General features: G+C 32.3%; 1 protein-coding gene across 1 annotated transcript; it reads right to left on the bottom strand.

Annotated features, from left to right (window-relative positions):
* Window positions 1-6,559: 6,559 nt before the first annotated feature.
* Window positions 6,560-15,602, bottom strand: LOC128995790 (zinc finger protein 551-like). Its single transcript, XM_054420809.1, has 2 exons — window positions 15,334-15,602; window positions 6,560-8,013 (listed from the first exon to the last, which is right to left on the bottom strand). The coding sequence occupies exon 2, from the start codon at window positions 7,673-7,675 to the stop codon at window positions 6,560-6,562; it is 1,116 nt and encodes a 371-aa protein (XP_054276784.1). The 5' UTR covers window positions 7,676-8,013; window positions 15,334-15,602.
* Window positions 15,603-17,987: the final 2,385 nt, after the last annotated feature.

Here is a 17,987-nt window from a genome sequence, read left to right as displayed (position 1 = left end):
GTTATGAAATTTGGTGTGTAAATTCTGTAGGTATGCGAATCGGACGTAAACTATTTCCCGTTTCGAAATTCTTAAAAGGGCTCCGCCCCAGTGGCTCTGGAGTTTCCCATGTTAACCTTATGAGAAATGGAATTAATGAATCTTAACAGCTGTTTCAATTAAACAAGTTGGTTCTGTTCTATGATGTTCAATAGCATTAAAGTTACAAGGATTACCAACAGGGTGCAGCACTATTATTTCTTTTACATTTATGACAACAGCTAATTTGCAACCAAAAGGTGAGTGAGCGTAGCGAACGAACTTCAACCAGGACGTGATTGAGCGATGCAAACGAGATCATCTTGAAAATTAAACGTAACGGTACTTTCTTTCCATCGGTCTGTCTTAGGGGAAACCTATAACTTAGGCGATACGAAGTTCGCCGGGTCAGCTAGTAGAATTATAGATTTTAGGTTTCTTTTCCTCATGTCTGGGATAGTATATTGCCACTTCTGAAAAAGACCATGCTTTATTAGACATATATATTTTTATAACACATTTATTTAAGCTTTCTGTTCATTTAGGTTTAGCATTAATTAAAAAAATTACAATACTTGCTCATTAATATCATAATAATCCAAAAATCAGGGTTGTACACGCACACGGCATTTAAAATTATGTTGGCTAATCTAAATAAGTACGGTTTAACATCTATTGTATTTGGAACTCTTTCTGAAGTTTCTAAAACCTCACGCCATGAACATTGATTTTTTCTAATTGGAAAAGTGATCCCTACAGGATTCATGATCTTGCAATCCTAGCATGGCTCTAAGAGCTTTCTTTTGCCAAACAAATGCTTTCTGAGCTAAGTGTGAACCACCCCAGAGACGCAAACCATAAAGCAGCTGTGAGTGAAACAAACCGTAGTAAGTCATTTTTAGAGTGTTAAAACTCACACATGATCTAAGTTTTCTCAAGAGACAGGTTATTCTAGCCAATCTTTTACAAAGTTGTGTGATGTGGTTATCCCAGATTAGTCTGTTGTCAAGATGGATGCCTAAGAGTTTGACTGTTTTATAAGCATCAGTGGGTTGATCTTTTTTTAGTGAAAAGTAGATGTATTCTGTTTTTTCCTCATTGATAGCCAAATTATTGATTTTATACCAGAATTTAGCACAGTTTAGGGCATGATTAAGATCGTACTCAACTGTTAAAACATTATCATCTTTACAGAACAGGGTAGTATCATCAGCATAAAGTATTGATTGAGTAGGGATATTAAAACTAAAGTCGTTAATAAAAATCAAAAACAGGAAAGGTCCTAAAATGGACCCCTGAGGAACACCAGCATTCAATTCCAAAATATCAGAATAACCATCTCCTATCACGACCTGCTGTTTACGGTTTTCCAGGTAGGATTGAATGATGTTGAGTTCACGGTTCCTAACGCCATAGTAATATAGTTTATCAAGAAGAATGGGATGGGAGATTGTGTCGAAGGCCTTGGTCAAATCAATAAGGCATGTACCTGTCACCAACTTGTCTTCAAACCCTTGCAAAACTTGGTTAATTAATTCTTCTACAGCCATTGTGGTTGAACAGTTGGCTCTAAAGCCGTATTGACCTTTATATAAAAGGTTAAAAAGTGTTGAAGCTGCTCAAGCATACATGATTCAATTATTTTTCCTAAAATTGGAACCAAAGCTATTGGACGATAGTTTGATGGGACATTCTTGTCGCCTTTCTGATGAATTGGCGTTACTCTGGAGGTTTTTAAACAATCAGGAAACTTTCCTTCAATTAAAGCGAAATTTATAAGATGTGTTAGAGGTTCCAGGATAAAATTAACTATGTATTTAAGAGTAAAATTGGAGAGTCCAAACAAATCTTCACTACGGGAACCACTGAGTTTACAGACCAAAGAATGCACTTTATGTTTATCAACAAGGGTCCATTTAAATAACTGGATGTCAGGAGTATTTGAATATGGCTTAGGGCAGTTACTCAACAATTCAAGATGAGTAATTACATTATCATCATTATAGAGTTTATTTTGTGTGTTGTTTGTTACAGAAGTAAAGAAATTGTTGAGAGTGTTAGGTGTTAAAGTTGTTTTGGAAAATGTTTTAATCTGTCCTGATTCTTTTCTGATTATTTCCCAAGCTTTTTTACATGTATTTTTGGATTGAGCAATTAGTTTGTCATTAGCAGTGATTTTGGCTTCTCTTATCTTGTTTGTATACATGCTTTTGTACCTTTTAAAATTGTTCCTATCATTTACATTCTTGCTATATTTCCATTTGTCATACAATAACAATAAATATTTACGCATTGACTCCAATTCTGTAGTAAACCAACTATTACATCTATTATTCATCTTAATATTACTTTTCACATTTACAACAGGACAGCATAAATTAAAATCTGAAATTAAAACCCTAAGAAAATATGTAAAAGCTAAGTTTATGTCATTAATAGAATACAAGGTAGGCCAATCGATATTACTTAACCTATTGACAAAATTTTCAAGTCTTGTTGATGATACAAGGCGTTTCCTATAGTAAGAATCCTCTTTGTTAACTAAGCAACTGTTATTCTTATTTTTATCAATCAAGAATTTTGAAACCACTCCAGCATGATCCGATATTATTCCCTCCCCAGTAATAAAACAGTGAAGCAAGGCTTGATTGTTGACATTAGTGAAAATATTGTCTAAAGCAGTTTGTCTGGTTGGTTTAACATTGGTTGGGAACAAATCAAATGACCTAAGTAAATTCAAAAAATACTTTCCCTCTTTATCATTAACATTTAAGATGTTTATATTGAAATCACCAGGGCGATGTACTTGAAAAGTTTAGGTTTAGATGAAACAAATAATAGAAGATCTTCCAATTTTCTACAGAACTCTGTAAAGCTTGAATCAGGGGTACGATAAATAGATAAAACTAATAAGTCATAATCTAACAATCTAACAGCACATACCTCAAGTAAAAAGTTAAAGCTAAAATACAGTATATAGGTATTAATCCTATTTAGTTAGTTTTAGCGAATTTTGCTATAGAAAAGTAGCTATTACCGTAAGTGACACATTAAGACCTGGGCCTGGGACGGATTTACTTTTTCATTTTGATGTCCCCAGTAATGTCTGCAGGTTTGCTGAGGCAGGGGTATTTTAAATATATTAAAATGGTAGGTAAAAATTAGTGTTTTTTTTTGTGTGCCTGCTAATCTAAAATATTCTGTAATATCAGTTCTATTTGCCTTAAGAAGACCATGAGCTTTAAGGTCATTTAATAACATGAACTTATTCAGTAAAATTCTAACACAGATAGGCTATGCTTTCAAAACAGATCCATAATACATCACCCAGTATTAACACAATAATTGTTTTTGGATTTGTTCCTGAAGAAGGCTTAAGCTGAAATATAGAACATTTTTTGTTAAAAAGTGTGTTAGGGCCTAATGGTTTATTTTTTATACTGAACTGTAAGTGCCACCCAGTATTAACACAATAATTGTTTTTGGATTTGTTCCTGAAGAAGGCTTAAGCTGAAATATAGAACATTTTTTGTTAAAAAGTGTGTTAGGGCCTAATGGTTTATTTTTTATACTGAACTGTAAGTGCCCTGATAATGGTCAAATACTTTAATTTCACCATCTATATATATAATACGCTAAGCCGATTTTTGTGAACAGAACTCCTCCCTCATTTTTGGACCAATTTTGATGATTAAAATGTCAAAAGAATTGCCCTGATCTGTAGTTTTGCAAAGTGTTTTTCGTTTTTTGATATCTTTATTAGTTTGGGCAGGATCTTCCATCAAAGTAGGATTTTCTCCCTTAAGATTAACATGGGGGAATCTAAAAATTTAATTGGAAACTTTGTCACCACTAATTTGAGAGAACGGCTGGGCGTAGCAACTTGGTAGGGGTGTCAAAAGAAAGGTCTTGGTCTGTAGATGGGTTATCAAAAGAAAAACGAAGTAAATTCCCTTAGGGCTCTGCCCCAGAAGCCTTTAAAGATCCCTCTACAGATTTGTTTACATTTTGGCCATGTGGATAATACTTTTTAATGAAACAGCTGTTAATTTGTAAATTGTATTTTAAACAAGACACATTAATTGGGAGTTACTGAATTGTCCAAAAGAAGCATTTGCAATGTTATTTTCTGATTTTAAAATTAATTTTGTTCTGTATCATGTTATGTTTTGCAATATATACCATGACGAAATCAGTGGAAAATCCTTTTATCACAGTAACTCTTAAAATTATTTCTTATTGACCTTATATCTATTTTACGGGTTGGTGACTGCCCTTTTCACCATTTTTGTCTTTATTTTTATCATATTGTTCTAGACAGATCATCATAGGTTCATGAGATTATTGTCATACATGTTTTCAATCATTGGAAAATTAAGCAGCTACTGTCATGACAGAAAGGTCATATTCCTTTTAAACTAGATCACATCATCCTTTATAAGATATGTTGATTTACAATGCATGTAAACGTCAATATTTACGTAACAGCAAATTTACAGTATTTTTGCTTTTTGGAAATGTCCCATTGCTATGTCATTTGCATTATTTGTTGTCAATGAAGCCGCATATAAATGAGGAGGCCCCTAACAGTTTAAGAATAAAAGCCAACTTCACTTCAAGTATATTCCACTACACCTCACATTCCGTAGAGAGATTATATTGACAACTTTATGTAATTGATATGACTGAGACAACTAACTGACATCCCCCATGTCAAGGAATTCCAGCTTTAACAGTAACCCCACAACAAATTTCTCAAAACTGTGATAGAGGGTTATTCATTAGCACAGAAGTACGATATGAACTGACGCGACGTGAAGAAGGAAAAATCAAACTTACACTGTAATGGATATCTCCCGTTGAAGTTAGAACGTGTCTTCCCAACAAACAGATATTTTTTCAAATTAAATCATAGATTAATCTGCATTACACTGATGAAATCACGGAAGTGTTTAACTACAAAAGATCCACCAATACGATTTTAATACTATTTAAAGTTTAATCCAAACGATGAGATACCAGATAATATACTAATAACTCCGATGACGTACAGTATAGGAGATATTTTATTCATTGAATGATCAACCATATTTGGTAACTATCATTATTGTTTTTACACTTATTAATCTTTAAACAATGCTAAATGCTCAAAATATGTACAATTTCACTCAATTTATCACAGTTAGATGAATTAGCGTAATCCTTGAAAATAACCGTCGATTTCGACGGGTTTCACCTAGTAGCTAGTGATTTTCACAAAGAACTGGTAATATTGGAATTAATATAAATTTGAAATAAAAACTTCACCAATATTTTTAGAATTTTTTTTTTAATTTTTAATTTTATTTAGCTATTGATGTGTTCACTTAACATTCACTGGCTTATATTCATCAATAGAAAAATGAGTGGTTGTGTTTTTCTACAATACTGTTTTAATAAAACCAAGGAGAATAATACTAAGGTAATTAGGCGAAACTCTTTACTCTTCTCTAATTTGTACGCAATTCACTTTTGTTTCTAAAACCAGTTAAATATCTGTTACTTTTTTTTTACTCAATGCTTTTTTTTAATTAAAGGAAATACGATGAACTACGGAACAAGGAAAAATAAGAACAGTTAAGTCTTAATTACATTGATTAAATTTGTCAGCAGATATAAAAAACAAATTTTTCTCTTCAGCGTCCTGTCTGTCGCAAAGCACGGGTAGAGCAGCAACAAAGTATTTAATTTGACAACATGACATTATAATTGAGAAAAGCTTATTATATATTATAGACATTAATAGATTATAAAGTTGTTTCAAAAAGCTTAAAAATGCCACCACTTTATTAATTCCTGATTGTTTTTTTTTATCAAACGTCTTATGTTGGTCATTTGGTATACATGTTTAATTACTTTATGAACCAAACTTTTAACAGTCATCTCTTATCATTGAGTTAAGTTAATGGCGACTTCTGAACAAACAGGTGTATAGTTACTTGCCACTTCCCCACTACCTTTACCCATATTTGTGATAGAAAATAATAGAAGAGTGCTCATTTTTTTTAAAATTAATTATGTACATATATTAATCAACACAAAAACTTTTATTAATGTCACAATGTGAAGTAGTTAATACAGTACAAGTAATATATAAATGAGGTTGCTCTTGTGTATGAACCACTAAGAAATATATGTATCAAAGTATTTGCAAAGAAATGCTACGGACAAGCATTTTATGAGGCTGATGTATGTGATAGATTTTACACAAGTATAGTGTACTTATAAGTGGCTCTCCAGTATAAACCAATGAATGTCTCTTCATTTTGCATATTGTCAGGGATTTTCCACGGGTAAAGCACAAATAAGGTCACTTTCTGGTTTTAACCATTCAACCATTGTATGTATATATAATGTAGACTATGTATAATCTTGTTTGTATTCTCATGAAGGATTTTAAACAAGTAGTACACTAAGATCGATTTCCAGTATGAACCAATCTTATATGACTTATTTTGTTTATGGTTAGGAAAGATTTTCCGCATGTACTGCATTTTTAAGATTACTCTCCAGTATGAATTAATGTATGTTTCTTCATATAAGATTTGTTTGTGAAAGAGTTTCCGCATGTACTGCACTTATAAGGTCGCTCTCCAGTATGAACATATGTATGTTGAATCATATAGCTTTTGTATCTGAAGGATTTTCCACATGTACTGCACTTATAAGGTCGCTCTCTGGTATGAACTAATGCATGTTCCTTCATTTTGCTATTGGTTGTAAAAGATTTTCCGCATGTACTGCACTTATAAGGTCGCTCTAATGTATGAACATATGTATGTTTCTTCATATACATTTTTGTTGTAAAAGATTTTCCACATGTACTGCACTTATAAGGTCGCTCTCTGGTATGAACTAATGCATGTTCCTTCATTTTGCTATTGGTTGTAAAAGATTTTCTGCATGTACTGCACTTATAAGGTCGCTCTAATGTATGAACATATGTATGTTTCTTCATATAAATTTTTGTTGTAAAAGATTTTCCGCATGTACTGCACTTGTAAGGTCGCTCTCCAGTATGAACATATGTATGTTTCTTCATATAAGTTTTGGTTGTGAAAGATTTTCCGCATGTACTGCACTTATAAGGTCGCTCTAATGTATGAACATATGTATGTTTCTTCATATACATTTTTGTTGTAAAATATTTTCCGCATGTACTGCACATATAAGGTCGCTCTCCACTATGAACTAATGCATGTTCCTTCATTTGGCTATTGGTTGTGAAAGATTTTCCACATGTACTGCACTTATAAGGTCGCTCTCCAGTATGAACCAATGTATGTCTTTCCATAACTTTTTTGGTTGTGAAAGATTTTCCGCATGTACTGCACTGATAAGGTCGCTCTCCAGTATGAACCAATGAATGTCTCTTCATATTATGGTTGGTTGTGAAAGATTTTCCGCATGTGGAGCACTTATATGGGCTCTCCTCAGAGTGTTTCATCAAATGACTCTTTACAAGTTTTAGTTGTATAAAGGTTTGCTCACATATCAAACATTTAAAGGGCCGCTCACCCGTATGCTCTAATATATGTGTCCTCATTTTCCACTGAGATGAGAAGATAATTGAACATACTGGACATTTAAAAGGGAGCTGTTTATTGATGTTTAACATTTTTTTTACGTATCACTATCGAATTATGAGGAACACTTATCGGGACCAAGTAACTAACTACATGACTCAACTAGTCAGTATGATTTGTATGTCTATTTAAATATTTCCCTTGGTTGAAGAATTTGTTAACTATTCAATAGTTACATACTCATTCATTTTCAGACATCTGTTGATCTGTTGCTCAAATCTTGTTACCAATGTTTTGGAGGTGTAATATAGGAGTGGAATTTATCTTTTATCTGCTTGTTTTTTTTTCAATTATATTTATTTTTCTTATTATATTGAATTGTATATTTTAGGTTTCTTTTCCTCATGTCTGGGATAGTATATTGCCACTTCTGAAAAAGACCATGCTTTATTAGACATATATATTTTTATAGCACATTTAAGCTTTCTGTTCATTTAGGTTTAGCATTAATAAAAAAAAATACAATAATACTTGCTCATTAATATCATAATCCAAAATATCAGATTTGTACACCCACACGGCATTTAAAATTATGTTGGCTAATCTACATAAGTACGGGTTAACATCTATGGTATTTGGAACTCTTTCTGAAGTTTCTAAAACCTCACTCCTTAAACATTGAGTTTTCCTCATTGCAAACAAGTTTAGCTTGCTAGTTGTGGAATTTTTAGGAAGGGTCATAATATCCTATTACGTGAGTCATTTCATTATAAAATCAACAGATACAGACTTCTTTTTAACCTGACCATCCTCGATTTTGAGGTAATTTTGCAAACCTATTGTTAACTTCACTAGATTCAGATTCAGAAACACTTTATTCAAGATTTACATTATACAAATATAAATGCAGACTGGCGTCAATAAGTACAATTAATTCTATAAAATATAATCAAAATGATCACTAAATGACTAGTAACATTTGCTTATTATAAATATTTTCAATTTCTTTTTAAATGTTTTTATATTATTAATTTCTATTATACTGTATTTTTAGGCAGTGAATAAAACAACCTAGTACCTGCAGCAGTGGGTTTTTTATTATAAAACTCTAAATTATGCCTCTGGATGGCTGGGTAGTTCCGATGCCGAGTATTATAATTATGTGTCATTCCCAATTTTGGAAGGAAGTGTATGTGTATTCATTTCACTTTTTATTATATATAGTTGGATTAATTATTAATTAATCATAGATATTGATTAGATCAATTATAGATTAATTATAGTTTTATAAATATATAATCCATACACTGTAAAGATATTTAATTTAGCAAAATAATGTTTGGCCGAATGATTTTCCCCTAAGTTTAAAATGATACGTATGGCTCTCTTTTGTAAAATTAATATACTATGTAAATTTTGAATGGTTGTTGCACCATATAATTCAATGCCGAATGCAATATGTGAGTTTATGTGAGCATAGTAAACCTTCAGTAAAACATTCAACGAGCAGAGTTTAGACAAGTTGTGCAGCATAAATAGACCTGAACAAATTTTGCTTTTTAGTTTATCAATGTGGTACAACCAAGAAAAAATTTGATCAATTATTAGTCCTAAGAATTTAGTTCGAGTCACTTGAGTTAAATAATTGTTATCAATTTTTAAATAAGGTTTTAAAGGGGTTTTTTGGGCAGTTGAAAAATTTATGTAATTGGTTTTCTCTGAGTTAAGCAACAAGTTTTTGCAAGATAAATATTCGTATACAGATTCAAGGCTACTATTGCCTATAGTATATTCAATTTCATTTTTTGATCTACCAGAAACTATTAAATTTGCATCATCAGCATAGAGGCATAATTTACTGTTTAAGTTTGTTAGAGCTGAAGGCAGGCCTTTTATATAACAGAGGAATAAAATTGGACCAAGAATATACCCCTGAGGGACTCCATAGCCTATGTGACTTGTTTTAGAGATTATTTGACTTTAAATAATTGATTGAATTCTGTAATCGTATTCAGTTCAACATATTGCTGCCTGTTTTCTAAATATGATTTAAACCAATTTAGTGAATTACCAGTAATACCAAAATGTTGTAATATTGAAATAAGGGTCTGATGCGAAACGCTATCAAAAGCTTTACTAAGGTCCATGAAAATTCCAACAGAGTTGTCACCTCTATTAATAGCATCAATAATAGTCTCAACTATATCAATACCAGCAGTTGTTACAGATTTTCCAGACCTAAAACCATGTTGTTCTTCGTCAAATAATTGATTATTTTCCAAATATCTTACCAATCGGGAGTGCATTGCACGCTCGTAGAGCTTAGATATAGTGCGCAATATTGATAAAGGCCTGTAATTTGATGGTACTGTTTTTCCCCCATTTTTATGTAATGTTTTGATTCTAGAAATTTTCAGTTTATTTGGAACAATTCCAGAAATGAAAGACGAGTTTAATATGTACCAAGGGTTTTAGTAATGCGTTTTTAGAACTTTTTATAATGGGCATTGGAATCTCATCGTAACCTGAAGTGAACTTGTTATCAAAAAAAGATAATTTTTGCTTGAGTTCTGGTTCATTTAAAGGTTTAATATGGAATTTTGATACATTATTTAGAATTGGCATTTGGACAAACTGTCTATGATTATTTAGTTTAGGGTTAATATATTTGTCAACAACACTTACAAAATACTCGTTAAAAACTTCACCAATTATTATTATTTTGTCTACAACTAATTTAATTTCATCGTTGTGAAAAGGATTTTCTTTAATCTCATTATTTATTATTTTCCACGTGGCTTTAATTACATTGTCAGCATTTTCTATGCTACTTTCAATAAACCTCCTTTTGATTGCTATCATATATGTTGTATAATTTTTCTTGAGTTGTTTTAATGTCTGGTTTAGTTCCCTGTCTTTGGTTATCCTTATATGTTGGCTAAGGCCAATAATATTTTCCTTTTTTCTTTTTTTTCTTTTCACTAGTATTTCAGGCCTTGAACCTTAATATATATATCAATCCTATCTAGTTATATTTAGATAGTTTTAGCGAATTTTGCTATAGAAAAGTAGTTTACAGGAAGTGACACGTTAAGACCTGGGCCCGGGACGGATTTAATTTTTCATTATGATGTCCCCAGAAACGTCTACAGATTTGCTGAGGCAGGGGTATTAAATATATTAAGAAGACCATGTGCTTTAAGGTAATTTAATAACAAGAAGTTATTTAGTGAAATTCTAACACAGACATGCTTTCAAAACAGATCTAAAATTCATCACCCAATATTAACACAATTTTTGTTTTGGATTTTTTCCTGAAGAAGGCTTAAGCTGAAATATAGAACATTTTTTGTTAAAAAGTGTGTTAATAGTTTATTTTTTATACTGAACTGTATTTCATCCGTGGTTACAACTGAGTGCCCTGATTATGGTCAAATAATTTAACTACACTGTAGCTAGTGGTGTGTTCACTTCACATTCACTTGTTTACATTCATTTATAGAAAAATGAGTGGTTGTGTTTTTCTTCAATTTTAATAAAACCAAGGAGAATATAACTAAGCTATTTAGGAGAAACTCTAAACTCTTCTCTAATTTTACGTAATTTACTTTTGTTTCTAAAACCAGTTAAATATCTGTTACTTTTTTTACTCAATGGTTAGCGTTTAAATTAAATAGTTTTGAATGGTAAAGTGTGTTTGTTATTAAAATATCAATAGCTTAGTATGAAATAGCCTAAATGAAAACGCAAAGTTTGATCAAAATTTATCCACAAACAAGCCAACTACAACATATTATAATAAGTTATTCTCCATAAGAATAACATGGGAATTTTAAATTAACAATGTTTTAAAATTTTTCCGTAACCAATTAAAATATCGTACAAAAACACTTTGATATTGGTAGTCTACTAAATTATTTTTTTTTTAAGTTCTTTGAAAAGGTCTGGAGAAAAATTGATAAATTGTGTGTTTTAAGGGTAAAAAATTAGAAAACCCCATTTTTACCCCATAAAACCCCCCGTTAAACCCCGTTCCCATGCTGGTTTGCGAACTCATTCAAGTTTATCCTGCCTTTACACCTTCAAACCAAACTTTATTAAAATCGGACAAAAATTACTCAAGTTACCGGTATTGTGGGGATGGACACATATATATATATATATATATATATATATATATATATGTACTGTAAGCGTACGACTTGTTTGCGAGCCGGGTGCGCGGGGGGAGAGCGGTACCAATCTCCCACCACGCAGCCAAAGTTTCCGTAGCATTGGTCGGACTACGCTTTCTAAAAACATTCGACCAGCGCTGTTCGCGTTGTTTTCCTTTTTTGCGTACATTTTTTTAGAATTTAAATTTGAATTTATTTCTAATACCATACAATGTAATTACTAAGGGTTTTATATTATTGTTTTGGTACTGTATTAGAGTATTTTATTTTCATATAACTATTTTTTTTACTTATTTAAATGTACACCAAACGGTGAAGCCATATTAGGCATATATTCCAATTTAATTGCTAAGTTTGACTTTTTAGGTGTAAATTATTAATTTTTATAGATCTAGAGTTTATAGGCGACATCTTAAGATATAGTATTTTATGTAAAAACACTAACAGATATACCTATAAACAGAAAACCATAAGGCTTAGTACATATCATTATGGAAACTTTTGCTTATTTTCGTATTATGTACAATAAATAACACCTTAAAAATTCGAACGGGTTTTCCGAACACCCTTTTAAACAGTTAGTGGCTTGCAGTTATTTATTTTATATCCCTAAGTTGATAAAACGAAAGTCGGTCTCTTAATGTTGCACGTAAAGTGTTTTATGACACTATTTTATGACCGGACGAGTATTGTATTCTATCGACTGTCAGTTTATTGGACTGTGCTGTTTAGATGAGTAGTGCGGTTGAGTAATTAATGAATGATTGTTATGCCGTGGGTTGAAAAAGTGTCATGCTAGGCTAACATAGATTAATATCATGGCAACCGCCCGTAAAAAAGGGTAAACCATTCACAGAGAAGCAATGGAAATATTATAATACCAACAGGTGCCGTGTGTTGGTGTTACGCATCCGCTGGGAGTAGAAGTAGTATAGACAACATTTTTAGGGCGACTAGTAGCAGATCGCCAAGCGCCCGGCTGTGGTGGGGGCCCCTCCTGGCTAAGGAGGCAGTGGAGGGGCCACGCGCAAACAAGTCGTGCGCTTACAGTAAGTTATTTATCTCTATATAATACAGTAAATATTTGCCATAGATATATATCCCTCCGAGCGTCACTCGTCAAAAAATCGACTCACGACACACTTTGTGTAGTGTCACGCGTCGATTTTTCGACGCACGAACATCGTTTACGGCGAAGGCTCTATGACTGACTGAATCGGATTGAACTGGATCGAGTTAGGTATCGTTCTTTTCATTAGATTCTAAGCTTTCTCCAGAGGTCTGTCTCTAAGCGCTTTATGTTCTCCGAGCCGATCGTAATTGTAGCAGACAGCTGACGTTCGTGTTTTAGACAACTTGGTTATTTCACATCGGTGACTTGTGTGTTTTTGTACGTTTATCGTCGTTTTTAGTGTTAAAAATGGACAGTAGTGATAAGAATAAGAATCTTTATTACCCTTTAAACATTTTACAGTGCAATAGGGTTCGTCATTTGCTACATAATATTAAAATGTAATTAAATATTTCACATGAAATAGTAACAAAAATAATTTTATCAAATAAGTTAAGACAAGCTGGCCTGGTTATAATCTAAAATCTAGTCTAATGGCAGGAACATGGTGAAACATAGGGCAAAAAATATGAGCAAAATACAAGTCAAAATAGAACGAGTACATAGAAACAATACTAACATGGCAAGATGATAAAAATAGATTTTGAAACAAATTAACAAAGGTAAATAAAAATATGACTATATCAAAATGGTTAACATCAGAAACAAGTTACTTAAATAATGTGACTAGAAGGGCACAAAGAATTAAACAAGTTAGGGACATTGCGTTTGTTTTTCAAACATCAATTTTGAAATATCGCTTTTAAAGAACTCATCTAGTTTGTAAAAAGGGTGGCTAGTTAACCATCTGTACAAAGTAGTCTTAAACACATTATAACTAACATGGTGAGAGGTGTAATTAAGTTTGTTGAAAAGTGTTATACCTATGATTTCAAAAGAATTGTTTACCTTACTTAGTCTAGCAAAAGGAACATGAATCAAGTGAGAGCCTCTAGTGTTGTATGAGTGAACATTTTCATTTAAAACTTAACTACTGAATTTCCTTTTAACATGCAACAAACATAGTAAGATGTACATATTTACAACAGTCATTATTTTACTATCAACAAAAAGAGGCCTACAGTGAGCTAGATAGGGTGCATTATTGACAATTCTAACAGCTCTCTTTTACAAAATCAAAACATCATAGACATTACTCCCATTACCCCAGATAAGAAGGCCATAGGTCATGACACTCTGGAATAGAGCGAAGTATACCATTTTAAGGCAACTAATTTCAACACAATCTTTTAATTTCCTCAAGAGGCAGATGACCCAACTGAGTGTTTTGCAGACATTAACTTACTGATTTGGTGGTTCCAAGACAGTCTAGAATCAAGAGTGATCTAGAAGGTTAACAACCTTATCCTTATTGTTCTCATCAGAGCTCTTTAAAGAAAATACAATTTTTTGTGTTTTATCTAAATTTAGTAACAACATATTTGATTTGTACCATTCATTAGCTTCATCAATCATGTGACTTAATTTAAAATCAGTTTCACTAGCATTTGAACTTGGACCAAAAAAAGTTACATCGTCTGATATACCTAATGCACTAGAAGACGATATTAGTGATGTTGAAGGCTGACTTATTGACGATCCGGATGAAGTTGGTAGTGACATTGATGTTAATTATCAGCCAGATTCCTAGCTATGGTTAGGCTATGCATTCTTAGCTAAACGCTATGTACTGAAATCTGTTTTTTGCCCATAACTTATTTATTTGCAAATCTACTTCCTTATATTATTATATATTTGTAATCCTCATAAAATTTAGAACAAAGTGGCTATTTTTAAATATTTATAGGCCTATAATTTATAGCCTACAATTTCATTGAGCGCGAACTTATTTTTTTTTTTCAATTTTTCCAAAATAATTTTTTTTTACCTAAAAAAATTTTTTGAAACAAATATTTCTTATGTTTGATGTATGATATTGAAGCCCATGATTTTCCAAACAAAATGGTATATAGAACAGTAGAATTAACATTGTTTTAAGCTTCTCAGATCCGTTTTAATAAAACCTTGCAAATGCGCCAAAAATAGGTGGACATTAAGGCCTAAACTATGGACACTCGGAGGGATATATATATATATATAAGTTAAATATATCTCTATATACATAGGCCTATATAAAAATTTGAACGAAAGGTGTTTTTGCCTCTGGGGACATCAAAATAAAAAAGTAAATCGGTCCCGGGCCTAGGTCTTACCATGAGACCTACGGTAATAGCTACTTCCCTGTAGGGAAATTCGCTAAAACATCTTTTTTAGGCATCGCCTAGGCCTACTTTAAAGAACTTGGAAACTTGCAAAAATTGAAGTTTTAAAAAGTGTTAAAGAATTGGCTACTAACAAACCCATTCTACAAATGTTATGATTATTTTGAGGCTTTGAAGGTTGAAAAATTATGTAGTGAATGGACCCTATATATGATATGCTATGGTATGCCTAATTTATTTACCTTTTCATGGTTTGCTGTTTAGACTTGCAGTTTTGTTTGTTTTGTTTCCTTTTATATTTAGTTTTATTGATTTTTTATTTTACTGTGACGTAGCCTATTGTACAAACTTAATGGCCTAATAAAATCTTTGAATCTTTAAAATTTTTAATTTGAATGTGAATAACTTACTAACATACTAAGAAAACACAGCACCCCTGGCAATTCCGATATAGACAAAACAATCACTTCACTTCGTTCTAGGTTAGGACGGAAATGAAGATGATAGCTGTCGCCTTGATAAGCGTCACTTGGCCTTGAGAATGAGCCGCTCCCCACCACTCGGATGCCGGACTGTAAGTTTACTTGCTTGTAAACCGTCAGATATTTCTGCCGCTCCCTGTACTAGTATAAATGATTGCTTTTAATAATAAAGTATAATAATTAAAATAAAAGTGTAGGATGTTGGCGTAAAATGGCACCAAAACCATAAGTATAAGGACAGTTTGAAAATGTTAAATAATAGTGTGATGTAATACCAGTAACAACAAAGTTTAAGATCAGATTTTAAAAATTTCAAAGGAGTTGCATTTATTTTTTTTAGTAAAGAAAATGTCCAATGGGGAATGGCTTTAGCTCAAATTTCAGGTTATTACTAGATCCCAAAACAATTAACACTTGTTTGGGTTTATAAAAATGACTACAATGATGTACACAAATGATTTCGTATTTTAATGAGTTTTGAGAAGCTAGTTGACCATCTTAGCAGCCAGAGAGTACTCTCATCATACACAGGCAAAAGCCCATGTGATGATTTTTATATTCCCACTTTGTAATGCTGCTATTATCATTGTCCAATTCTGTACAATGATTTTATTTGATTTGGATTTGTAAAACGTTTTAGTTTATGATTTCAGTTCAGTTTTAATTTAGCAGTTTAATTAGAAATGATGCTCACATTAGTGTATTCTAAAGCAAACAGCTTTGACATTGTTTCCTATTGTAAAGTGTAAGGTGAACAGTCAGCAAAGGTAACAAACGATGAATCTGATAGGGAAAACACCAAAAAGGGGAAAACACAAGGCTTCACCTGAAACTGGCAAAGATCCTTTCTAATAGACTGATATACCTGGTGTCCATAAAGTCCTGACAACATTTTGTTATGTAATAAAATGAAAACCATTAGACATACAAAAGTGAGATTTTATTTTTTAGAAAGAGCATGGAAAAAAGTTTTATATACAATTCATATAACATTAGTACTCTTCCACATGTGACCCATTTGTGTCCTGTAGAATTTCCAGTCTAAAGTCAATCTCCTCCCAAGTACTTGCCAACATCGCTCTCCAGTGATTGTTGAAATTGCTTCTCTGATCCTGGTCTTCAACACGCCCCATTTCTGAGACAGGTGTAGCATAAACCTTGTCTTTCACAAAGCCCCAAAAGAAGAAGTCTAAAGGTGTGATATCTAAAATAGTTGTTATCTACATGAATGAGATCTAAAATTAGCAAAAGAAGCTCGGTAAGGGTAATCATTCGGTTTCAAAAATTGCAATAGTTGAATCTTGTATGCGCTTATTTTGAGTTTTTTACGCAAAATCTTATGTACAGTGGTAAACCAAGTTCCCTGGAAGCTTTGCGAACCGATGTACGTTGACTGCGTGCGAAGCATTGTCTAACGACATCAACGGTTTCTTCTGTAATTTTAGGCCTACCTGAACGCGGCAGGTCCACAACACTTCCATTGTTCTTGAAGTTATTAAACCAACGAATAATTTATCTATAGTTTGGAGCTTGCCTCCCATAGTGCAATATGAACTGTCTTTGAACGTAAACGGGTGAATTAGACTCGTGAAGATACAAAACACATTGAGCTTTTTCTTCCTTAGTAGCCATTTTTACGACAGACACAATAATTGTAACTTTTGTTTGGTATCACACTTAACAATGAAATTATGTGTTACCAACATATACAAACAAAACTTGATAAAATCAACTGTTAAACAACATATATAAAACATGTATAATCCCATCAATTCTGCGAACAACAACTATTTCAAATGTTGTCAAGACTTTATGGACACCCGGTATTCTAAAAGCAGAATCGATGAGATTTGTTCAGGTGGAAAAGAGTGTTAAATTAGTATTGTGTGAAATGATTATTTTAGCAGCACTTTTACTCGTAATCATATGGATGTTCATGGATTAATCTAGAAAAATCGAGGTGATAAGTCTGCCTCCGTACCGCGACCGGTGATAGTAGCTTTAAATGTTTTCGTACGTTATGTCTGTGAATTTGTTTAAATGTTTGAGTAATCATTGAAAGAGCCGATTTGCAAACTATGGAAACATAGGAAAACCATAGAATTTTTTAAAGAATTTATTGTTATTGTGAACAACATAATGCGGCTATGAGTGGGAAACATTTGTAGAACACACTAAAAAACAAGATCAGCTTTTGAAAAATGATAGATATTTAAAAGAAATGTTGATTATATCAAACTGCTATGTACATCGTGAGTTTTCCATAATCTTTTAGTCGCCTCTTTTAAGGTCATCGGAAATTATGACTGTTATTCTTTTTAAAATAACGCCTGTAATACATCGCAATTGCTCAAATTCGAGAAACAGGTACACTAGTATGTCTTATTTATGGAAATATTTTTGTTAAAATGTAA

The sequence above is a fragment of the Macrosteles quadrilineatus genome, unplaced genomic scaffold (genome assembly GCF_028750875.1).
Source record: "Macrosteles quadrilineatus isolate MER2022 unplaced genomic scaffold, UCM_ALF_1.0 Scaffold_5__1_contigs__length_97177068, whole genome shotgun sequence".
In the NCBI taxonomy this organism is placed as follows: domain Eukaryota; kingdom Metazoa; phylum Arthropoda; class Insecta; order Hemiptera; family Cicadellidae; genus Macrosteles; species Macrosteles quadrilineatus.
The sequence above is the reverse complement of the archived record's forward strand: the minus strand, read 5'-3'. Positions and strand labels throughout refer to the sequence as shown.

Bases quoted from the DNA above. Each gene is read 5' to 3' on its own strand.
- LOC128995790 (XM_054420809.1), bottom strand. From the start codon at position 7,675: ATGTTAAACATCAATAAACAGCTCCCTTTTAAATGTCCAGTATGTTCA.